This window comes from Propithecus coquereli, unplaced genomic scaffold (genome assembly GCF_000956105.1).
Source record: "Propithecus coquereli isolate 6110/MARCELLA unplaced genomic scaffold, Pcoq_1.0 Scaffold1, whole genome shotgun sequence".
NCBI classification, from domain to species: Eukaryota; Metazoa; Chordata; class Mammalia; order Primates; family Indriidae; genus Propithecus; species Propithecus coquereli.
Window position 1 is genome coordinate 8,178,953 of NW_012133857.1, and position 25,729 is coordinate 8,204,681.

The 25,729-nt window shown below is 45.4% G+C and overlaps 1 protein-coding gene across 3 annotated transcripts in view; it reads left to right on the forward strand.

Moving 5' to 3' along the window:
- Positions 1-238: 238 nt before the first annotated feature.
- The window catches only part of ZDHHC3 (zinc finger, DHHC-type containing 3), a 49,224-nt gene continuing 23,733 nt past the window's right edge, over positions 239-25,729 (forward strand). The window contains exons 1-2 of one of the 3 annotated variants that reach the window (XM_012638765.1): positions 239-251; positions 11,973-12,302. In XM_012638765.1, coding sequence (XP_012494219.1) covers positions 11,997-12,302 — 306 coding nt within the window. In that variant the 5' untranslated portion in view covers positions 239-251; positions 11,973-11,996. Of the gene's footprint in view, positions 252-1,596; positions 1,666-11,972; positions 12,303-25,729 lie in introns of those variants that run through there. The other 2 variants (XM_012638759.1, XM_012638773.1) reach the window with 2 other exon arrangements.

A 25,729-nucleotide genomic window follows, 5' to 3' on the forward strand; every position in this document is an offset into this window, starting at 1 on the left:
TATCCTAATTACCAAATATGGAAGTATTTAAACACACACACACTCTGGTAGCCATAGAAAGTAATAGAGTCTGAAGCAGAAGTGGAGGGGTGATGTCTTGATAGTGACCTGCTGGGGGAAAAAATGAGGCTAATCCCATGCTGCTTCTAGTCCTTCCTGTTTTTGCATTTTTAAAAATCATTTGCTTTCCTCTTTAGAAGCGGACTTCCAGAGACAAATGGCCAGGTCATTCCTGGCTGTCAACTGTGAAGGTGAGAAGGCTACAGTTGCATATCCCACCTAATTCAATCATTCATCCCAATATATCTGAAATGCCAGGAAAACTTCATCTTTTCATAGTCTGCTCCAAACAAACCATAGCCTTCTAGTATGTAGAGACTTAGCAATGGAACTCTTTGGATTTTCTGTGCTATTGGAGACATGAATATCTCCTTTTCAGGGTAAGTGGAGATGGAATGCCTTTGGGTGATATCAACTTCTTAACCTTAGCAGGGTGAGTTTAGTGGAACAAGTACAGTTCTGGCCACAGTCCTATTGAAATAAGTCTTGACTTTGGTATGTGAAGTGTATGTTTCTAAACCAAGAAATGGTAGCAGAGAATCAGGTTGCAGAAAGACAGGTTGGTTAGGAAGATAACAATCTATGGTGGAAAGATTATGGTGCCTCTAGTTCAAAGATTTTGGCTTTGCCATTATCTAGCTTTTATGTCTTTGAGCAAGTTGGTTTAACGTCTCTAAGCCTCATTTTACCCTAAAGTGAATATCTTGCCAGGTTGTAAAACTCAGAATAGATCCTGGATATGCAAACATTTAAACATTGAAAAATGGCCATGTTTAACTTGGAGTTTTTAAGATTTCTCTCATTTACCACGTGTAATATTTGATGCATTTTGATAGTGCTTTTTCTACATGCCATACTTGACTGAAAAAACTGAACGTGCTCAGGAAATTGCTAACAGAGACAGTTACTGGTAGCTTTCTTTTTGAATGTTAGCAAAGAATAGGGAAAGGAAGTTAAGGGAAGCTTTTGGTAGAAATATTAAATCCAATAAATTAACAAAGAAAATGTTGAATTTGTTCCTGAAACAGAGAACCCATAGAATCTGAGCCCTGCAAGGTACCTTAGCAGTCAGCTTGCTCTTCCCCCTTGTTTTATAGAACGGGGAGGCTGAGGTTCAGGAGGGTAACTGACTTGCCTGAGATCATGAGGTTAGTAAGCAGCAGGACTGGGAGTAGACTCTGGCTTCTTGACTCCAAGCCCAGTCTTCATTCCCTTTAGCCTCTCCTCTATTTCCAAAGCCCTTTAGCAGATGCAAGAGAGCCCCTTGCCTGGTAGGTAGAGGTGTGTTCTTGTAGAACACGCTATAGCCTTGTTTTCACAGTCCCACCTTCCTTCCAAGGCTCTGCTCTTGCATGGCCACTAACAGTGCCTGAGATAAACGGTATCAGCAAAGACCCAAAAGCCACATAACTCCCTTCTTGAGGCCCAGTAGAATTGCAATAACTGGTTCTCTCTTTCTCTTCCCTGGCTAGTCTTTCAGATTCTTCCAAGCACTTTTGCTTTTAGTCCCTAAAAAAGCCAAGCTCTTGGCTGAGTGATGTCACAGTGGCTGCATGCCTGCACATGGCACAATGTGGGGCCAGGTGCCATTCTCAACACCCTCAGGTGAGAACCTTTGCTGGTTGGTCTCTGCCTAGCATGGGTGGGCTCTCTCCTAGAAAATCAGCATTGTGGTACTTGGCCCCACAGGAAGTGTTTCCCAGCAGAAGCAGATTTTAGGATCTCAATCCTAGGGTGACTCTTCTGGCTAAGGCTTCACAGCCCTCCTACCTTCTAAGTTGGGGCAGAATCAGTCTTCTGAATGTTAGCTGGTATTCAGCCAGGGCCCCACCTTAGAGTCCAGAATGCTTATGTTCAGGCCTATGGCCTATGAATGCCATTGCATGCAGCCCACCCGATAACACCATCTCTGCATAGCCATGTGTGGACAAGATGGCCAAACTGTAAGTAACCCAAGGTCACTGGTGGAAACATCAGCACCCATCCCTCTTTTATTTTCTAGTTATTAGACAGAATTTGATTGTTTTAGTAAATAGTTAAAAGCAGGCTCTGGGGTGAGAACACACTTTGGGAGCGTATCCTATCTCCACTGCTTCCTGGAAATATGAACGTAGGCAAATCTCTCCATGCTTCAATTTCCTCATCTCTAAAAGATGGATGGGAAGGTAGGCGTTTGTACCTACAAGATAGAGTAGATGTGAGAATCGAATAGGTTGAGATGTGTAGCGTGCACCCCAGTGCCTGGCGGGTAGCAGATATTCAGTAAGGGCCTGGAAGGGATCAGAGTCCCACCCTACATTCAGCATGCCCCACACTGGCAACAGTCAGACAAAATGTCCATCTCAGAACCTATCCTGACAGAGGCCAGATGGCAATTCAGTGTCAAATGAGATCGTGCACTTGATTACAAAGGGTTTCACAAACTATGAGAGTATCAAAGTAATTGACAAGTATTCAATGGGTATTGTCGCTTTTATGGACACTTTCTTGCTGGCTTACAGATTTCCTTCAGGGAGAATACAGTGCAGGGAGATGGCGGCATAGCAACTAATTAGACAGACTATAGTAGGTACCATCCATAGACCTAGAAAGTAAGTTAGCCACCTTGCTAAACATTTTAGGGAAGACCCACTGACTCCTTGAGCTTCATTTCTTTACTCATTTGTAAAACAGGCTGGACCAGAGTTTGGAAGAGACCTGCTAGATCTCTCAGTCTCTTTCCAAAAGGCTGTATCTTCGAGGGTCCAAGGATGTGAGGTAGCCCAGTAGGTGTCATGCTCCATTAAAGAGACAGGCACTAGAGGGGGCTCATAGAAAAAGGAAAGCCCTATTTTTTTTTTTTTTTTTTAAAGAATGGGTATTATATCCCAGGAGCTAGTGAAAGGAAAGTCTACTTATAGTCTATTTCTTGAGTTTTTAAAAAAGATTCATGAAAATTAGAGATCCTAGTCTACCCCCCTTACTTTAGAGATAAAGACACTAAAGCCAAGTTGAAATGACTTTTCAGGTCCCTCAAGTACATGTGAGGGGTTGGGAAGTAGAACTCAGGCTTCCTGCTTGGTCATTCCTCCCATCCCCCCACCTTGGAAAAGAAAAAAAAAGAAGCCATGTGCTGTGCTCCAAAGTGTAGTGACAGGCCAGGTGCAGTGGTTCATGCCTATAATCCCAGCACTTTGGAAGGCCGAGGCAGGAGGATTGCTTGAGGCCAGGAGTTTGAGAGCAGCCTGGGCAACATAGTCAGACCCTGTCTCTACAAAAAATAGAAAAATGAGCCAGATGCGATGGCACACCCTTGTAGTCCCAGGTACTTGGGAGGCTGAGGGAAGAGGATCGCTTGAGCCCAGGAGTTTGAGGTTGTGGTGAACTGTGACACCATTGCACTCTAATCTGGGAAACAGAGCAAGCCCTTTTCTCAATTAAAAAAAAATGTAAGTGTGGTGACAAGCAGAGCTGGTTTTGAATCCTGGCTCCACCACTGTCTAGCTCTCCGTGAGCTTGGAAATATTGAGCCTCACTCTTTCCACCTCTGCACTGGAGAATAACAAAAGCTGCTGTGCTGGGTTGTAAGAATTAAAACGAGCTGCTTTGTGAAGTCCTGAACCATAATGGGCATTCAGTTCATATTGGTGCCCATCTCCATTCCTCTAGACAGCACTGCATGTGTTTTGCCTAAAACATAAGTTTTAGACAAAATGTCAAATGGACCTCCATTTCCACATCTGTAAAACAGGAGAATTTGACTAAAATCTGTTATACTAGATGGTCCTTCATATTCCTTCCAGCTTTAAAAGTCTTATTCAGATAGTAATTTTTTTTTACCACTTAATCTTATATGTGGTCTTGTCTTAAAGTTGTCTGAATTTTTCTCATCATTGCAACATGTAATGAGCCACACCCGTAAAAAGGGAAAGTAGAACATGCTACTCAAAGCTGCTACTGATACCCAACATTTGTGACATGTATTATGTCACATTATGTGTGGGTGTGTATTTTTTTAATCCGTAAAGCCAGGAAGTGATAAAGTAGCCAATTGTAGTAAAATAGTTGTAGTAAGTAGAGGAGCAGTTACTGTCCAAATCCCAAACTTTTTTCAGAAGGAATGATCAATGTTAGGAGTCTGAGTGTGTGCATGAGTGGGTTTTATAAGAAGGTGGCTGGTTATGAAGCAAGAAGGAAAATTTAGCTTACTGACTGCTTCCTGGTTTCCTCAATGAACTTGCATGAGGAAACTATGAAGAACTATGTATAAAGTTTGGTTTGGAGGTACAGTATTTTACTTTTCGTTTTTTCTTTAAGTTTTTTGCTGAAGGTTGGATATGACCAAGACAAAAGGCAGGCAGGAGACAGACTCTCCTGTGGAGGGAGAAACATTGTAGACTTGTTGGTAAAGATCTTATTAAATAGGCCGGCTTGCTCTACCTGTTTGCACACCTTCCTTGGCTAGCAGGTATGATGCAGAAGATAAGGCACCTTTCCTCTGTTAGGCTTTGGACCACACCCTTACCTTTTTGAAAAAGTTTAGTGACTCATTCTATTTTTTTATGAAATATTTCAAACAGTGATTCATGGTTCATTCTTTGTTTTTCTGAGACTCCTCTAAAAATGGGCATAAAATTTATAATTCTTTTGGACCCTTATACAAATTAAAATAATTGTAGCTCAGGTAAATTAATTTTCTGCTTGACCAGATTTGTTTCTAATGCTTCATCTTTGAAGATTTATTTATTCATCTTTGAAGTTGCAGGATTGACTTGTGAATACTTTTATATTTTAAGTCTATCTGTCTTAAATGTGAGAAGTCCTAAAGAAGGCATACATCATATTTTTAAGGCTGTATAATTTAAGCCATAGAAGGTTCTCATTATACTCATCAGGATGAATTTCATTTGAGAGTTATGATAGAAACATCAGATGCTACCCTGAAAGAGTCAGTGGACATTTTAAGTGATTGTTTAAGGGTAGACTGAATTACTTAACTATGGCAAAAATTAATTTAGGTGGGAATTTATTGTTAATGCTAAGTTTAGGAGAGCACCAGACCAGCCCCCAACAGCAATCAAGCATAATACTAGATTTATTAAGATTTTACACGTTCACTTGAAATAAATTTTGACTTAAGCCAAAAGCCTCCTATTTTAGAATTTCTACTACCTTGCAGATGATCATGACATCTGCTAAGGAGTTGATGAAACTGAGTTTCAACTATATGGTTCCTACTTGTAGGGACCTAGAAAGTTTAATCCCTCAATTTTTGTTTTGTTTTGTTTTGTTTTTTAAGTATTTGGATGATCCTTATCGCTAAGCCAAGAAGAAATCATTTCACCTGATTCTGAGTTTGTTAAACCAGTCTGTGTGCAGATATTTCATACAGGCCTTAATGATTTGGGTTCATTGCCCTTTGTTTAATGCTACTTTATACAGTCCCAAGATGCTGTTAATGAATGCATGTATGGATGTAAGAATGTGGGTGGGTGTGGGGTTTTAGAGAAGGAATTCTCACCAAGTACTTTGAGATGCTTCTAAGAATTTGGTTTTAGATCTAGCTGAACTACTCCATGACTTCAGTATGGGATCTTTTCTCAAGAAAGCAGGTAACATAGGACTTGTTGGCAATCCGAGAGAATTGGAGTCCTTGGGACACTCGCTGGATTGGGAACAGTTGAGTTTTGGGACCCTAATACATCCAATACAGAACTTTTTTTTTTTTTTTTTTTTTTGAGACAGAGTCTCACTCTTTTGCCCGGGCTAGAGTGAGTGCCGTGGCGTCAGCCTAGCTCACAGCAACCTCAAACTACTGGGCTCAAGCAATCCTTCTGCCTCAGCCTCCCGAGTAGCTGGGACTACAGGCATGCACCACCATGCCCAGCTAATTTTTTCTATATATTTTTAGTTGTCCGATTAATTTCTTTCTATTTTTAGTAGAGACAGGGTCTCGCTCTTGCTCAGGCTGGTCTTGAACTCCTGAGCTCAAAGGCCTCCCAGAGTGCTAGGATTACAGGCGTGAGCCACCGCACCCGGCCCCCAATACAGAACTTTTATGTTTTATGTGACAGTCATGCCTTTGCCCCTATCTATAAAGCATGGACTATGGGTCAGTTTTTTAGACCAAGTGGTAGATTTATAGGGATTTACCCCTCCTTCAACAAGTGATGGATGAGGCACTTTGGCTGGATTCTGCCCATTGCTGAGGGTCAACACTTGCCCAGGCCAGGAGTTCAGACTAGCCAACCTGCTTATGTGCCACAGTGGGATGGGGCCTGTGAGCTCGGCCTTAGCACCATGGTTTTCAAACCCTTTGAGCTGCCCAGTCATGGATAAGCAGCATGGGAATTGAGTCACAGGTGGTGTACCTCAAGGCTGACACAGCAACCCAGTCCCTTAGGCTCCGGGGGCCCCAGATTCCACTACACCGAATACGTTTGTGTCTGTCTATCTGGGTTAGTGGAAGGGTACACTTGTGATCAGGTATCATGAAGCACATATGTTGTACATACATCTAGAGGCAATTCTCTGGACCAGAAGCGGGTTTTTGTAAGAAAATTCGCACTTATTTCAGTCATTTCTTGGTTTTGGCTTCTAGGAAGGAAGACTAGCTGATTTCCTTAGACTTCCCACACACTGCCCCCCGCAGAGCTCAGATCATCATTCTGACACCACATCTTATCATCAGCATTGCTAGCTCTAGGGAGCTCCAGAACCCCTCTGAGTCTGGAAATCTGTTTCTCCTATGACTGCCTTACCCCTCAGGCTTAGTTCCTTTGCCTTTCTGGGCTTCAGTGCACTTTTATGTCGGGTGGGAAGAAAAAGTATTTTGAACATGGATGACTAACATATGAAGGAGCTCTCTTTTTGGTGCTATAAAACCCTTAGCCCCCCAAAATACAATGTATATTCCTATAATTAAAATTACAAAATCATCATCGTTGTAGGTCTTTCCTTGGAAAGCTATTAGCCACTTGGAGGAGCAGAAAACCCAATAACACCAAAATGAGACTCAGTTCTTTAGTGCCTCTCTGGGCTTGTCAGCCTCTCATCTGCCTTGCCTGTCATACTGCCAGAGTGTGCTTGCTACAGCATGGACATGAGCCCCTCACAACTTTCCTCAGAAACTTCAGTGGCTTACCAGTACCTCCAGGGTGAAATCTCATCTCATTATGAAATTATTAATAAAAGGCTTTCTAAAGCACAACCTTCTCCTACCTATAAAGCTTCATTTCCAATCACTCCCTGCCCCTTCTCTGCAACGCCTGTATGTGTGCACAGACACGCACATAGCCCTGGACATCCAGCCCTGCCATCATCACCACCACTTTCCCTGCCTGGACTACCCGCCCGCCTTGCATTTATCTAAGCAGTACACTACTGGCTCTGTGCCCTGCTCAGATCCCGCCCCTTCAGGAGTCCTTACCATGATAAAGTCTATCTATCTTGCTTCTGGGTTGTTTGGGTTTTTGGTGGGTTGTTTTTTTTGCTTTGGTTTCTTTTTGGTGCTATTTGCCCCTTTGTTGTGCAATTCACAAGTCATCTATGTGTTAGCAGTATTGTGGGTGTGTCTGTCTGATTTACCTGGCCATTCACCCAAGAACTATTGATTTGAGCACATACTCACAGAAGATACCAGGTTACAGAGCTAAACAAAATGGGACTTGCAAGTCAATAGAAAAAAGCAAATAGGACTGGTCTTACCAGATTGGGAGCCAGGGGAGGGGAATGGCAGGGCCTGAGCAGAGCAGCACACACACATTATTGTCCTCATTATCCCTCCTGTGAGAGCCTCTGCACAGTTCCTTGCATTTAGTGGCTGCTCCATAAATGTCTTTTTGAATTGAATTGAATGAAGAGAGGAGACCTTAGAGAGCAAACTGGGCAAGGGGATGAGGGAGGCAAAGAGGGAGGATCTGGAGGAGGCTGCCCCTCAGAGGGCATGTGCTGGCAGCAGGTGGTATTGGGGATTTGGGGCCCACCATCCTCCTTGAGGGCCTGCCCCAGACGCCTGAGCAGCCAGTTCTGCCCAGCTCTTGGAAGTAAGGACTCACATGCGAAGGTGGGTCCTTGGCAAAGAGCTGCTGCTCAATTCTAAGGACTGGAGTTTCCTAATTCAAAACAGAAAAGAAAAAGGGGTTTATATTTGCCCTTTTTGTTGTTTTTGTTAGGGGCAGGGTGAAGGGAACACGTACAATTTGTTTCACAGTGGGTTTTTCTCCATATTTCTCAGATTTTCAGTTGGTTAATTTAAGGAACAGATCCTTATTGGAAAGCTAGTAATACTTCCTTCCTTTTGGGAGGCCTGGGGGTTAAGTAACCTTTAGATAGCAGTATGTCTTCCTTGGTTTCAACTGGGATATTTTGAAACTCTGAAGTGTGGGTTGGAATGTGCCCTTCGTTTTAGCACTTAGTGTCTGGCTCTGCCAGGTGCACCTTTGGCTGGGTCCTTTCCCAGATCACAGACTCCCACTCACCAGTGAGGGTGATGGGAAGACAGAGTTCCTCGGTACACTCTTTGGTTCCACATTGTCCAAAGATGGAACATTCTGGCTACTTGAGTAAGGGTCAGTCCATCTACTCCACAGTCCTACTTGGTGCACACCCTCCATCATTCAGAATATGGCTGCAGCCCTGAAAGTAAGGAGACAAGGTCTCCAAGTAATGGGCCTGGAATCACAAAGCTCGTGCGTCCATTGAATCAGCAAATGCTAACGCTAAGGCAGGCTTCCAGCTCTCAAGGCCTGTATGGTGGGGGAGCATAGCAGGTATTCCCTAAAGGCATAGTACCCAAAATAAGTACCCTTTTACAAATACATCTAATAAGATTTAGTTTTATTTGCTTTTCTAGCCTGTAGCCAGTCAGCAGTAGTAAATAAAGGGTACACTGGGAAGATTAATGACTGTAGAGACAGAAATGACATGGGGGAGGAAGACAACTATACAGCAGAGATGCCAGAATTATAAGTCTGAACAGGCCAGTTGGTGTGAGGCTGAGACTGAGTGAATTTCGCTAGCCCCTGAGGACATCATTACCTAACACACTTCAGTAATTGATGTTCCTGGTAATAACTCTCAATCATTCCAGAAGAAATGGATGGTTATTATACCTAAAGCAGAAAAAGCTAAAATTCCTTTCCCTTCCTTTTCCCACCCTCCTTTCATTCCTTCCTTCCTTCCTTTAAATTTGATTCTATTTTTTGAGATTTCCAGCTAGGCGTGGTGGCTCATGCCTGTAATCCCAGCACTTTGGGAAGCTGAGGCTGGAAGATCACTTGAGCTCATGAGTTCAAGGCTACAATGGGCTCTGATTATGCCAGTGCATTCCAGCCTGGGTGACAGAGGGAGACGCTGTCTGGAAAAACAAAAAAAGATTTGCATCTTAACCATCCAAATGATTAAAATGTATCTCTTCTTCAAAGTAAGTCATAGTTACCTGGGAAGTTTACTTATGTGGAAGGGCTTATTCCTCAGCAAAACCATGCATATAAAACATAGCTCTAGTTTAGTCAAGTCATTGCCATAAGTACAACTTAAAAATGCGCAATTGTCAGTCAACTACTCTGAATGTGCTATGAGCATAATTTATCACTGGAAGTATCTAAACAAGACAGTTATTCTAAATTTATTTTCAGTAATCATCCATTTATGACAACCATGCCATTTATGATAATCAAAGAACAGTTTGATAGAGTACACAGGTTATGGGGAGATGGCCCTCAGACTGCAGATGATGGAGGAGGTTATGCTGCCACAGATGAGGGTGGGGTGGGATGAGTTGTAACTGACCATCTCATCACCCCAGCCTGATCTGCAGGGGAAGCAGGAGTCATGGGGGCTCTGTTATTTATTTGGTGGACAACAACTGCTTGGGACTAGGTATCAGTAGGTCTTTCTGTGAAGGGCCAGAGAGTAAATATTTAGGGCTTATGGGTCACAGCTACTCAACTGTTGCCATTATAGTGCAAAAGCCACCAAAGACAATATACACATATAATCAAATGGTGTGGCCGCGGTCCAATTAAACTTTATTGGTTTTGAGCTTAAATAGTAATTGTGGGAACATAAGTCATACACATACAAATCTGTATTGCAGCAGGAAAAACCAAAAAAGTGCTTGCAACTGGAAGTTGTCAAAATGTTGAGCTTCAATGAGCTCTTGGATCATTGTAGGTTGTCAGCTTTTTTGGTTGGTTTTGGTTGAACAGAGTTTAGGGTTTTAGAATTTCCTGGGCGTGGGTCAGTTCCCAGACATCCCTGGTCTGTGATCTTGTACTATCCTTCTGTTTGGTGTGACAGCAGGTGCACCCACATCTTTTAATGTTTTTAGGTTGTCTGGCAGCACTAAATTGCCACTGTCCTCTGGAGAGCACAAGATTGCTTTGTTAGAAAATTCCGATTGATGGACCATCAGGAACCAAGGCTTTTACTCTGATTGAGGAGGTGGTTATTCTATATGTGTCATGACTTCTTGTTCCCTGGTACAGTGTTCCCAGCATGTGATAGTCACTGTATTTGTTGAGTTGATGTTCCTTTGGACAAGTACATGGTACACATTTGTCTGCCTTTTGGCCATTAGTTCTCTGGCACCTTGGGAAGGGTGGCCCTGTCCTTATTCTTCATTATTAGTCTGTGCAACTTGTGGCTCTAGAATGTCTGTCATTTTGAGTAGTAGTTACTGCTCTGCCTTCTCAGCTTTGTGGACACATCCTTACTTTTCATGACTGTACTGTATTCAGTCCAGATGCTCTTTCTTTGTTGGGGATGAGGACATTGGAGGAAGAAGGAAAATTGGAAAAAAGGGTAAGGATAACTCAGCACAACCATTGAAAGCCTGCCCTTACCGTTCAGAGCCACAGTCTTCACACATAGCCTCTGTGGCTTTTGAGTAATTTCCCCTGCTGTATAGTTACTTGAGGCCTCAAAAGACTGAGGTATCACTTCCCTGTGTCACAGCCTGTGTTATGGGTGACTTTTCCACGGCACCTACATCTGGTGGGAAGCTTAAGCCATCACAGTTTCTAACTGAGAAGCCTAGTTAGTGATGCAGCAGGCCAAAGAGGTTAAGATTTAAAAAAAGGAGGGAAATCTGAGCTTTCTGTGTCTTGTAGCACGTTGCTGTATACAGATAGACTGTAGTCATTGATTCTTAGTTATTTCATTGCTGCCCCCAAAGACTCAAGTTGCACCTGTTAGGAAGAAAGGGTGCTTTGCTCAGCATTTATTTCTGAAGGAATGATGTCTTTTCCAGAGAGAATATTTTTGCACAATCTGTGAGGTGTACAGAGTGTTACAATCTATATTGTTCATCACAAGCACCTCCAGCTTCGCACCAGCAACCCTGGGAGGAGGGTGGCCAGGGCTGCAATGTGGGTGTTTTCACAGGTGAGGAAACAGAGGCCCACAAAGCCCCATAGCCAGGTGGTGGGAAAACATCTTCAAACTCTCCTTCACCCTATTTCCTTCCCTCTCCCTTCCTTTCAAGTCAGAATTTGCATATATCTATTGAGGCACTTTCTGCCCAGTAGATCCCTAATAGCCAAAGAGAGCTGGGTTCCAGTCCTGCCTCCACACTGGCATGCTGTGTTTGCTGCTCCTGCTCTAGCTCACCTTGGGCGGGATATTAACCCTTTGGAGGCTCCCTTTTCATTATCTGTCATGGGAAGGTCTGGAGCAAAGTGGTGCTGTTTCACAAAGGCTAAGTTAACTCTCAGAAATAGGGAAGAGAACTCACATTTTACTATACTTGATCTTAGCCAAGAGGCCAAGAAGCAATGAGAATTCACACTTTAAGTGAACAAGTTTAGGCAGCTTTTCTGCAAGGGGTTTGTGCATAGATACTCATGGCTCACTTTGGAAAGGTGATTTTGTCAAGTCTCCTTGATGACAAGACAACACCAAGTTTCTGGGTTCTTTCCTCTCTCTTTCAGATGCCAGTATGGACAGAATAGCTTATGATGCTTATCCCCACCCACCACTTCCGAGACATTGAACGGAAACCAGAATACCTCCAGCCGGAGAAGTGTGTCCCACCACCCTACCCTGGTCCTGTGGGAACCATGTGGTTTATCCGTGACGGCTGTGGCATTGCCTGTGCCATTGTCACCTGGTTTCTGGTCCTCTATGCGGAGTTTGTGGTTCTCTTTGTCATGCTGATTCCATCCCGAGACTACGTGTACAGCATCATCAATGGAATTGTGTTCAACCTGCTGGCCTTCTTGGCCCTGGCTTCCCACTGCCGGGCCATGCTGACGGACCCCGTGAGTATGTCTGGGCTTGTTTTGACCAGCCCACACTCTCCTCCTCTGGCCCTGGCATGGCCACAGCCTGCATGCTCCCCCAGACCTTGGGACTATGGGAAACAGGACAGCCAGGGCTGGGTGGGGAAGTGGATCCCCTTGCTCAGAGTTCTGTGGAATTCTGATTAGAATTCTGATCTTGGTTGAATATGTACATTGACGTATACATCAGTTGGGCCTGTTGTGGGAGGGGCTTGGTCTAGGGGAAGCCTGGCCTCTGATTAGCAAAGCACAGATAACTCTGGAGGCTGGGATAGACAGAGTAGAAAGCATGCTGGAGGGTTGGGTCAAGATGGGGCTTCCCAGTGAAGACAGGGCTGGAGCTAGGTGGATTTGAAATTAAAGCCACATCCAATTCCAGGAACCTACACGGAAATGGCCTTCACTTTGCTTGGGGAGGTTCATCTTTTCCTGAAAAGCTGGACAAGCCTGTTTCAGGCCGCAACAAGTGCCTATTGGTGAATATCTGTGGGTAAAGCAGTGGTGTTCTGCTCGATGACTTAGCTAAATATACCAAGCTGTGCACGTGGCTATTGAGTGTTTGTGCACCCTGGTATTAAACCCTCTGTTCCTGTTCATTCTCTTGTATGGGAAAAACAAGAGAATACGTTATTTGATAAAGACCTCCTGTGGCTTGTTTCAGTGCGTGGGATGTGTGTGTTTAAATTAGAAGGAGAGCACTGCTACTGGCAGTGACACTGGCCATGCAGATTCATTTTTGTGAGCCCCAGGGAAAGCGCAGTAAAGATGATGGGGTCCTGAGTTAGTTCCTGTCCTTGAAGGGCTCCATTTCCTGCTGGTTCAGGTGGTGGATTGTTAATCTGTCCCAAGGGAAGGCAGCTTTCCCAACTCAATTACATGCCAGTGACTGGTCCAGACCGTGCCTTTTCTCAAACACAGTGAAGCAGGGGCCTGTTGGCGCAGTGTTAGCACCCTCACAGGATCACTTGCAGGATCACTGAACAGCCATCACCTGAAGGAAGCAGAGTATGTGGGTATAATTGTAAGTGCCCCCAAGCACAGGGGTATAAAAGAGTTTTCCCAGCAGCATCAATGTTGTCATTCTGAAAACAAGTTAATGATTTATTTAGAAATGTTTATGTTGCTCTTGCTATTGGGGATACAGAAGTAGAAGATATTATTTCGCTCAGTTCGTATTTAGTGTCTACTAAGCCCCAGGCGCTGTTCATACCCTCAAGGTGCCCTCTGTTTGGAGAATACAGGTGAGGTTTGTCCTGTGTGATGAAGGCGGTGGCAGAAGGAAACATGGATTGCTGGGGGAGAACATTAACCAGTCTAGGTAGGGGTGACGGATTGGAGGAGGTAAAGTCCAAGCCAGTTCTTGTCAGAGCAGTGGACTTTGAGGACAAGAAGACCGGCAGAGGGAGCAGCATGCACAGAGACTTGGGAACGCAGGAGTGTGGCTCCTCTGGGCAGCCATGATTTGTTTAGAATGGTGGGAACTTAGGAGAAAATGGGTTTGGGTTGATGACGTGGATGGGGTGCCAAAGAGGAGGGAGGATAGGAGTTGGATGATGAGAGGCAGTCTGGAGCCCCTGAGGATTTTGAACAAATTTCAAACAAAATTGTCATTTTACAAGGATCACTCTGGCAGTGGTGAGGAGGAGTGGCACTGGTGGGGGAATAAAATGGGTGGCTGTGTTTACTGAGTGCCTACTCTGTGAGAGATTCTTTTCTGGGCAATGAATACAGCTGTGAGCAAAACAGACAAAAATCCCTGTCCTCTTGAAGCTCACATTCTCATGGTGGGGCTGGATAGTGAAGACATGATTGAACAAAGTATTTCAGAAACTGATAGTGCTTTAAGGACAATAAAACAATGTGACCTGGGTGATATGGTAGTGACTTTTCTAGGGTGAAGGGGAACTACTTTCCATCAAGGTGGTCTAAGAAGGCCTCTCTGAGGTGGTACCTTGTGAGCTGATCTGAATGACCTGAAGCTACAATCCAGGCAAATGAAGATCCAAGGGCAGAGGAGAGAGTAGGCACGAAGGCCCAGAGGCAGGAGCATGCTTGGCACGTTCGAAACAGACAAGACCAGGGTGATCAAAACATAGTGGGGGCAAGAGAGGCCAGAAGAGATGGAGAGGGCCTCAGAGGCTGGATTGTTCAGGGCCTCATAGGCCTCGTGAGAACATAGGTTTTTATTCTATGTGCAGTGGGAAGCCATCAGAGAGGCAGGATGTGATCTGATTTGCTTTGTGCTTGTAATGGAGGTTCAGGGAATGACAAGTAGAAGTGAGAGACTAGAGGTATTGCAGGTGTCCAGACAAGACATGGCGATGGCTTGGCCCAAGGTGGGAGCAGTGAAGCCAGAGAGAAGCCGTTGTTGGATTTGGAGTCTATTTAAGCCTCTAGTTCTCAAGCCTGGCTGCAATGTAGAATTCCTTGGAGAGCTATTTAAAAGTACTGATGCCTGGGCCCCACCTCCAGAGATTCCACTCTAATTGGCCTGGAGGAAGGGCTCTGGGTATTGGGATGCTTTATAGCTCCCACATTTCTCTCATGTTCAGCCATGTCTGAGAACTGCTGTCAGAAAGCTGACAGAACGGAGAGAGATCGCAGAGTGTGCCTTCTAGAGTCTTGGCTGGAGCAGCCGGGGTATTGTGGGTGCCTTACACTGAATGGGAAAGTCTGGGGAGGAATGGATTTTAGAGTAGAAATCGAGGCTTATGTTCTGGCCAAACTGCCCCTATATTACGTGTAAGCAGAGATGCTAGGTGGGCAGTAGATAGCCAGTCTGGAGCTCGTGGAGGGTCAGGATCAGAGAGTGGAGTGTAGAAGTTGTTTGGTTCATAAAAGACATGTGAAACCTGGGAACCGGCTGTTGGGCGGTGGGAGAGGAGGCTTCCCCCTTGCTATTCCCACCACCCTCACACACGTGTGTTCTTTTTTTCTTTTTTTGAGACAGAGTCTCACTGTGTTGCCCGGGCTAGAGTGCCGTGGCGTCAGCCCAGCTCACAGCAACCTCAAACTCCTGGGCTCAAGCGATCCTCCTGCCTCAGCCTCCCAAGTAGCTGGGACTACAGGCATGCGCCACCATGCCCGGCTAATTTTTTCTACATATTTTTAGTTGTTCGATTAATTTCTTTCTATTTTTAGTAGAGACGGGGTCTTGCTCTTGCTCAGGCTGGTTTCGAACTCCTGAGCTCAAACAATCCACCCGCCTCGGCCTCCCAGAGAGCTAGGATTACAGGCGTGAGCCACCGCGCCGGCTGGGAGCCTGTTTTTAGAAAGGGGTTGCTGCAGGGTTCTCAGGAGTTCCCTAATGGGATTATAATGTTTTGTATCTCAAGAATTCATGTTGCAGGTAGTTTTTCAGAACTTAACATCCAAAGGTTCTAAACAACATATGCACTGTGTATCATTTTGATTTGTTAGCATTATCAGTCAAAAAAAAAAAAATACCAACAACAAAACAAACTTCTTATGGTCTCCCCACAGTTACTGTGCCACTTCCAGCGTTGAAATTCTTATTCTAAATGTAACATCAGAACAGTTGCACCACTGCAGCCTCTGTAAGTAAGTGACTTAGCAGTCATTTACTCCAATGTAGCAGTAGATGGATCAACGTAGAGCTTGCGCAGAAAAGGGAAGAGGGAAACTGACTCCCAAATGTGTAAGCAGCCACCTTGGAGGTGAGACCGCCATTTGAGAAAGAGGGCAAAAGGGGTGGACCTGTCAACAGAGGGAAGGGGACAAATGGACAGAGGAGCAGGCGCCTCACTTGGCTGGTAGGCTGGCCCGGAGGCAGCGTGGGCGGGAGTGCAAGTCATGCTGGCGTTGGAGCTCACGATGCCCTCCCTTTGCCCACTCTGAGATTGTGTAATGTCATTAAAGGAACTTTCTGTGTTCCTGAAACACTTCAGACCTTTAGAGGTCTAGAAGGGCTCTACTTGCCCTGAGGAGGCAGCCTCTTGAAGACAACCTGGACTCAGAAACCTGTATCTTGGTGCCCCTATCTCTTCCTCCCGTTGCCAGTTCCACCACCTTTTATTTTCCATCTACAAACACATTTTAATTCTCATCCTTTGAATTCCCTCAGGAATCCTGAGGCAATTCCCTTTAAAATACAGATCTGGGACAATGCCTGTCTCCCAGAAGATGCTTAAAGCTGACAAACATTGTTTCTTTTTGGTCTGGCTGCCAGGAAGCCCAAAGCCAAGAGTTACACAATCACAGCAGTTGTATAAACCCTTATGATCAGCATATTTTTACCCTTCCTTTCTTCGGATCTTATCATTTATTAACTTCATGAATTATTTCAAATCTGAAATTTGGGAAAAGGGCATGTTGCTTAATGACAGGGATACATTCTGAGAAATGCATTGTTAGGTGATTTCATCATTGTGCAACATCATAGAGTGTACTTACACACCCCCAGATGGTACAGCCTACTATACACCTAGGCTATATGGTACGGCCCATTGCTCCTAGGCTACGAACCTACCTGTGTAACATGATACTGTGCTGAATACTGTGGGCGGTTGTGACGCAATGGTAAGTGTCTGTGTATCTAAACATAGAAAAGATATGGTAAAAATACAGCATAATCTTACATGTGGTCCATCTTTAACCCAGGCATCGTTATATGGCCCATGACTGTAAATCCATTCAGTTTAACCACATTGTTAAGGAAAAGAAAACTTCATCTGTCTGCCTGCCACTGCCGCCTCCCTCGGAATTCCACCCTGTGAACACCTCACTATAAACAGACTTACGTGACAATTTCAGACCACTACAGGCCACTGATTTTAGTTTCAGCTGCCAAAAGTCATCAGTGGAAATGTTGGGGCTCACTTTAAACGTGCAGTTGGTATTCCCTTCTGGAGTCTCTTTTGGCAGCCTTATTGAGCACGTGTTGTATACAGAACCAGTTGGCGTGTATTTTCTTGGCAGGGTAGTGCAGCAGCATGATGTCGGGCCTGTAGGGGCACAAAGGAGGAATAGCACGTGGGTCCTCCCACAGCAGGCTGGGTGCAGAATGCAGCCAGAGGAAGGCTTTGCCCATCTTGACCAAAATTATTGGCACATTCCCTGGGTCAGGTCAGAGGACTTGCCTCAGGGTCCATTCGAGTAGCTTGCTGCATTCTCCTTCATGCCAGGCAGCTTCTCACATCTGCTACTGAGCAACTTATAAACACCAGTGGGAAGATCTCTGTGGCTCCAGAGAGAGAAAGTGACCCATTTGTGGACCACCTATCTCCTACTTTTCTGTGGAGGAGACAGGTAGCCCTGTGATGTAGGCCTGGGGCTGGTCACCACACTCCTGGGAGAGTTGTCAGAGGGAGAGTTTCTGCCTAGACCAACAGGTATGCACAGGCCTAATCCCATCGCCCTAAAACAATTTTTCTTCTTGTTGCTTGAAATGGACAGAAATGTTGAGTCCTCAAAATCATTGGCATTTCTCTAGAACCTGTCTTCAGTGTTTTCTTCTGTGTCCTTTTACGTTGTCATGTTGTCCTAGAGCAGATACTTATTGGAACAGCCCTTATTATCCTAGGACTGTTTCACTCTTAATATTAGTGTGCTGATATAATTGTTGACAGTAGAATGATACTGTGGCATCAAGGCAATAAAAAAAAAGTCTTTTCCAAGTCACTTAATAGAAATACCTGGTAAATATATGTTCATCTTCTGATAGTGGCATAATTTCCAAATTTGGATTGCCTGGGTCCGAATCTTAGTTCTGCCACTTATTAGCCATGTTATCTTGGGAAGTTACTTGACTTCCCTGCTTTAGTTACCTTATCTATAAAATGAGGAATATCATAGTCTCTGCCTCATAGGTTTATTGTCTGAATTAACTGACAGAATACAGTTTTGTCACAAAGCCTTTGGAACTGTGCCTGGCATATAAGCACTCAGTAAATGTTGTATCATTATTATTGATTGTGGGTTTATTGGATACATTCTTCATGCCAGGCCCTGGGCAATTTGCTGGGCTACTGACAGACATTGTCCTCCAGGAATTTACAGTCATATACGAGAGATGGTATGTAATTAAATGATGTGTTCTAATACACATACAAGCTGTGGGAGCACAAAGGACAAATGATGGGTTCTGCCATGGGTGTGGCCTGGGCCATTAAGAAGAAGGCAGAGGAGGTGATCCCTAGGTTGGTTCTGATTTGGGTGCTAGAGGCAAGGAGGTGCCTGGCAGGCTGGAGGGGAGGGGCAGTTGAGGTGATGCTAAAACGGGGCCCCTGAGAGCAGAAGCAAAAACCTGGAGAGCATGGTGCCTTTGGGAACCTCTAGGTCAACCACAGGGAGGGACTGTGTAGGGATTGGTGGTCCAGGGCTGGGTTGTGGTGGCCTTGTGAGCCCTGCCCAGGAGCTCAAACTCTGGTCCATGGCCCCTAGGGATCCAGTGAAGGCTTTTAGGCCAGGGGAATAATGTGGTCAGATTCACATTTTAGAAGGTTTACTCTGGAAATTAGTGGGGAGAAAGAGTAGAGGTGGGGCTGCAGGATGCGAGGGAGAGACTAGAGGCAGGAGGACCTGGGAGAGTCTCAGAAAGTCTGGGGCAGGTAATGATGGGGCTGAACTAAGGCATGACAGCGGCTGGCAGAGAGAGCTACACACATAGAATTCAAGGCATAGTTTTGGGCGAAATTAACCTGGTAGGGTGGGAAGGGTGTGGGGCAGAGGGTTAGAAGAATTGGGGATGACTACTGTATTTCTACTCTGATGACAGGGTAGATGGATGGGCCCTGGGCCAGGAAAGGGAGAATTGGGATGACAGTTCAGGGAGAGAGTAGTGGGTTCAGTTTTAGCTGTGTATGATGCCTATGGGACAGCCTGGTAGACATATCTGAAGATCCAGAAGAGGTCTGAGTTGGGATCTAGGAATTCGAGCATCATCACTGAGTGATGATAGAGGAAGTACGGATTGTAGGAAAGATTGTCCAGGAGAGAGTGCAGCACGAGCAGGGAATAAGGCTGCAGGTGGAACCCTGAGGAACACCAGTGACCAGGATGGGTGGGGTCACAAGCAGAGGTGCGAGGCACAGCCCCCTAGACAGGAAAGAGGGACTGGTCAGTGAGGAAATTCAAGGAAGATGAGGGCTAAGAGTTGGCTTTTGGATTTGGCCACAGGGAATTGCTCAGTGGCCTGTCGAGAATAGTTTCGTGGTGTGGAGGAGACAGGTGCCAGAAAGCAGTGGACTAAAGAGGGAGAGAGAGGTGAGCAGAGACGTTAAGCACACAGCGCTTCAAGAAGCTCAGCTACAAAGGGGAGGGGAGGGTGTGGAGTTGGCTAAGAACACAGGGCTAAGCTCAGAGGCAATAGTAAGGGGTCCCTGAGAGCCAGGGTCAGCTGGGAGCCTCGTCCTCCAAGACAGTGGGGACTGGCGGGTCCAGGGAGGTGAGGAATGTGCAAGGCATTTAGCTCCAGCATCCTCAGTGTTCTCTGAAATAGGAAAGGGAGTGGGCGCGGCTTGAGGAAGGTACTAGAAGTTTGGGCTAGCCACTAAGGGGAATGGTTGATGGAGGCACGTCATACCCCACCCCCACCACCCAAATGCGTGCACACACACACACGTACACATTACATTCCTTCCCCACTAGGAACTCAGAGCTCTGTGCAGAGAGGCTGGAAAGAGAGAGAGTTCTGCCATGACCAGAGCAGAAAAGCTTTAATAGCTTCTACACACTTCTTTTAAATTAGATTTAAACTGATTCCACTATGGGGCCAAATATATATTTTGGTAGCTACATGCTCCATTTTTATGGATCTGTAGATTTTTTTTTTTTTTTTTTTGAGACAGAGTCTCACTCTTTTGCCCTGGCTAGAGTGAGTGCCGTGGCGTCAGCCTAGCGCAAAGCAACCTCAAACTCCTGGGCTCAAGCAATCCTACTGCCTCAGCCTCCCGAGTAGCTGGGACTACAGGCATGCGCCACCATGCCCGGCTAATTCTTTCTATATATTTTTAGTTGTCCAGATAATTTCTTTCTATTTTTTTTTTTTTAGTAGAGATGGGGTCTCACTCTTGCTCAGGCTGGTCTCGAACTCCTGAGCTCAAACAGTCTGCCCGCCTCAGCCTCCCAGAGTGCTAGGATTACAGACGTGAGCCACCGCGCCCGGCCTTGGATCTGTAGATTTTTGAAAGTGTTTCTAGCTTACTGTGTACAAAGAGAAAAGACTGAAAGAATATGCTTCAAAATGTTAGTACTCATCTTGGGTGATCAAAAAGTGAGTTTTCCCTTTTTCACTTTTTCATCTATATTTTCTTTCTTAAAAATCATGAACAAGTATTACTTTGGAAATTAGGGAGAAAAAAATTAGTACATTTGGTTCCGCCAGGCTGCAGTAATGTGGAATCTTTAAGACATCCCTGGGAAGTATGTAAGAATGGGAGGACTAGGTGTGTCTCAGTAGTGCAGGTGGGACAGCAGTGACAAAAATGTCTCAGCAGGCCTTCCAACCCCGCCATCCGTCCAGGATTGTGCAGAGCGAAGTTCTTTACCATGAACTAATAACAAGGAGCTCTTAGTTCATCTGTGGAGATGAGCCCAGAAGAGCATAATATCCAAGAAAGAAAGGAAGGAAAGGCAAGGGAAGGGGAGGAAAGAGAGAGAGAGAGGAAGGGAAGGAAGGAAAGGGAAGGGAAGGGGAGGAGAGAGAGAGAGAGAAGGAAGGGAAGGAAGGAAAGGAAGGGAAAAAGAAAGTGGGTCTGAGGCAGAGACTGGAAAGCTCATGTGTCACAGACTCCTCAGTCTCCAGGCTGGCCCAGCTGCTCTCTGGCTCTGAGAGATGGGCCCAGGTGGCTGGGCAGGTGGGGCCTGTCCTGAATGGGGATGAGACTTCTGGGAGATTTATGCAAATGGAGTCACATGGAGGGACACACTTTTCGACAGGCTGAGCTGCTAAAGAATGTCTCTAATCGTGGTCTGGAATAACAGGCAATGATGAGAATACCATGTGAGAGCTCTGATTGCCCTTTACGGTTTAGGGGTTTCCTCTTATAGTCCTTTACATAGGGTCTTTGGGGTTTACAGCAAATTTTGGTGGCTGGGACCTTCTTAAAAACTGGGCCTGAACAAAAAACCACCTGGGCTTTGATTTAGGAAAACTCAGCCCCACCACTTCATGTCCAGGAGGGACATGATGTCCCTTTGCACGTTTTCTCTTGTACATATGATAATAGTGACTTCAGTTGCAGTGTTGCGGTTTCAGGATCTACAGAAGGTCACACAATTGCCCAAACTCAATTACTTTTTGCATTAAAGAAAATGAAAAATAGGGCCTTCTGGGCTTTTGCGAGACCCTTTCCTCTGCCCGGGCCAGTGCCCTTCCCAGGCCCCCTTGGAGGTCCACTCGTGCTGTGTGATCTGGGCTCCGCCTTGCCTTCATGAACATTTCCAGACCTGAGCCCCTCACCAGTGCCTCACCGGGGGCCCTTGGATGTCTCAAGATGAGACAATGATAGCATTTTGGTTACATACTTCAGGAAAATTGGTCATATTACTTCTTTAGATGGCTTCTTCTTGAGGTTTCTTTTTTTTCATGTTTTTAATGTGTTGTTTCCTTATTGCAAAAGCTATATGCTCATAATAGAACATTTAAGAAATATAGTCAAGAAAATAAAAAGTACCTGTGATCCTACTACATGAGATAACCACTAAGACTTTGGCATCTCTCTTCATTTTGTTTTAAGAGATGAGGTCTCACTGTTTCCCTGGTGGCTCACTGCTGCCTTGGAATTCCTAGACCCAAGCGATCCTCCCACCTCAGCCTCCTAAGTAGCTGGGACTGCAGCTGTGTGTCACCACGCCTGGCTTTTTTTTTTTTTTTTAAGAGAGTGTGTAAGAGGGTAAAGATACACCCTCTTTCCTGTTCATATATGTGTGTGTGTATATAATCTATCAGAGATGTTTCCCATGTCAGTAGTTATGTATTTTTATAGCATATTTAATATCCAAAGCTATATATTATTATTGGGGTACAAATGTTTAGGTTACATTGTCCTGGCCCTCCCACCCCAGACAGAGCTTCAAGTGTGTCCATCCCCCAGATGGTGCGCATCGCACTCATTATGTATGCATATACCCATCCCCTCTTCCCCCCTCCCATCTGCCCAACGCCCAATAAATGTTATTCCTATATGTGCACTTAGGTGTTGATCAGTGAAACTAATTTGCTGGTGAGTACGTATGGTGCTTATTTTTCCATTCTTGGGCATTGTACATACCATGTGGTCCTTGTCTACCAAAGTTTGTTTGCTTTTAAAATTTGTCATAGGCTTTCCTGACATCTGACTATATTTTGCAGGCCAGATTTTGTTTCTACATCTTTTTTCAACTTTAACAAAATATTTTGGCCAGGCACAGTGGCTCACACTTGTAATCCTAGCACTTTAGGAGGCTGAAGCAGGAGGATCACTTGAGCCCAGGAGTTTGAGACCAGCCTGGGCAACATAGCAAGATCCCCCCTTTAAAAAAAAAAAATTTAAGGAAACACTGCAGAGAGTTGAAAGGGTATAGTAGACCTCATCTCCACTTAACTGTCAGTCCTGAGCCTCAACCAATGAGATGAGTGTGTGTGTGGACAAGTGCTCCTTTGGATTTTCTCATTGTCTCCTTGTCTCCTGCTACACATGAGCCCTCAGTTCCTGATGCTCAAGACAGATCAGTGGGGAAGCACGTCATTGCTCTGAATGACCAGGCAGCCATGTGCTGCCCATCTCAGGAGTGAATAGGTCCTCCCGAGGCAGAAGGGGAGACTCACCAGGGGAGAGGCTGGGGCCCCAGCAGAGCCACATGAGGAGGAGGCCGGGAGGTCTCAAGGCCCATCTCTGGGCCTGTGCTTGAACTCTTTCTCCTCCCAGGTGTTCCTCTTCTGCGTAACATCCCCCAGGATCCTTCTGGCCTTCCTGGGATCCCCACCCTCAGTCCTCCTGCCTCCCCTTCACTCCTGATGCACTGGTGGCCGTGCCTTTCACCAGGTACTTAGCCTCGGCCACCTCACTGCATCTGTGTGTCTGTGCACCCACTGTTTGAGGCCTGGGCTCCCATCGCTGCTTCATACTTCCCACAGTGCTTGGCACAGTGTAGACTTTCAGGAGAGAGTTGTTGGTTGATTTGTCTCTGCAGTTTCCTTAGTTGGAATCCTTATCCGCTATGAGTCATTTTCTTAGCAAAAGACAAAGCCACAGCTCCCTTGCATTCTCCGCATTTAAAGGTTTTTCTGTTTCTTCAGTGGTTCTTCTCTTCCCAGATTTCTTTTTGCAGGAAAGGGTCTGACACCCAGTCCTCCTCTCTTCTGCTCTGAGAACCTCTCACGTGGCCTGTTATAGCCCGTCAGCCCTACTCTGGGGTGACCAATGATGCTCTGCCTAAAACCCCCACCTGTCCACCCTAATAAACCACACTGTCATGGGCCCATTCAAAACTTGGGGACAGTGTCAGGTTCTGTTGTTCTGATGTTACACTAACTTCCCTGATTGTGCTATCTCACGGATGCCCACTGAGGAGTGGAGCCTGGTGTCATACAGACCTGATGTGGGGGCCATGGGGTGGGAGGGTGAGGGCTCCAGTCTTATCCCATAGATGACACTTGACCTGGTGTTACACATGGTTCTTGTTTGAGCTGGGCCAAGCAGGTGGAGTTTCCCACTTGCTTCTTCTGTGCTCTCTTAATGGCTTAAGGGTGCTACCGTTTACCAGCTGCTAAAAATGGAAACCTTATTGGGGCTTATGTCCTCCCTTTTCGTCACCCCCTCCACCACCACAATATTACGTTGGTTCCCCACACATTTTGTAGAGTCAGATCTCTGAATTTTCTCTCCACTTCTTCTCTTCCATCTTCATAGTTCAGTCCTTCCTTACTAGACCATCAGCAGTAACCTCCTAAGTAGTGTCTAGGATTTTAATCTCTCGCTCTTATCTGACCCATACAGCACAAGCAACTAAGCTTTCTTCCAGAAACACCAGTGTTACCTAATGGCTACCTGTAAAGAAAAATCTCACCCCAACCTTTGGGCCTGGCATTCAGTGCTCTACACGGCTGGCCCCTGCCCATCAGTCCAGCCTCCCTGCTGATACTGCATACCCTAAGCTCAGCACACCAATCTTCTCATCATCTCCCAGATATGCCATGCTCACCCTCACCTCTCTGCCTTTACCCATACCCCTCCTGTGCTAGAATCCTTTTTTTCTCACAGGCCTACCTAGCAAGGCTCTGCACATTGCCCAGGACAGCCCTCAAACATCACTTAAAACTGCTTGATTCCCCTGGTTAATTTTCTGCTCCCTCAACACAGATGTCTTCTGCAGTATGCAACCCCTTTTACTAAAATTGCCTGTTAGCCTGCAAAAGACCACAAGCCTCCTGGAAGCAGAGACCTTTGATTCCTGAGTCCACAGCAATTAGGTGGGAGCCCAGGGCTCAGCACCAAGTAGGTGCTTAGTGAAGGTTGGTTATCGAGACCCTGCTTAGACTGTGCACCGCCTGTTTTCTTTCTGTTCGGATGAGCGCCCGGCAAGAGCAGATTCTTACAGCATTTTGGTTCTGCTGTTGGCTCCAAAGAACACAAAGTATTCACAAGCATACTAACAGGGTTGGAGAGCAGATCAAAGAGCAGTTCTGGCCAGCAACACAAGTATTAACACCTGAGGGCAGTGGCTCCCAGTTGCTTGTGGATTCACTGAGAACTAAATACAGATTACCAATCCTTCATAACAACAGTACTGGTAAAAAAAAATAAAATAAAACTTGATCCTAGTAAACACAACCCATTAAAATGTAGAGCTGCAAATTTTGATCTGGGAAAACTGGACTGTTAGATATGGTGCTCACCAATGAAAACTCAGAAAGGGAGAAGCTGTTACCAGGAAATTTAATGTAGACCAAAAAATAGTGAATCAAATCCTCATTATAATATTTATATAGGAAAGAATGGATTCAATGAAGATAATATTAGCAAAATGAAAATAGAAAATAATCAAGAACAATGTAACTGTTCAGTGTAGAAAGTTAATCAAGGGATTAGTGTGGCCTAATGGCATTTTCTCAGGAGAATTCTTTTTTTTTTTTTTTTTGGAGACAGAGTCTCACTCTCTTGCCTGGGGCAAGTGCCGTGGCGTCAGCCTAGCTCACAGCAACCTCAAACTCCTGGGCTCAAGCAATCCTACTGTCTCAGCCTCCCAAGTAGCTGGGACTACAGGCATGCGCCACCGTGCCCGGCTAATTTTTTCTGTATATATTTTTAGCTGTCCAATTAATTTCTTTCTATTTTTGGTAGAGACGGGGTCTCGCTCTTGCTCAGGCTGGTCTCGAACTCCTGAGCTCAGAACGATCCGCCCGCCTCGGCCTCCCAGAGTGCTAGGATTACAGGCGTGAGCCACCGCACCCGGCCTGGAAAATT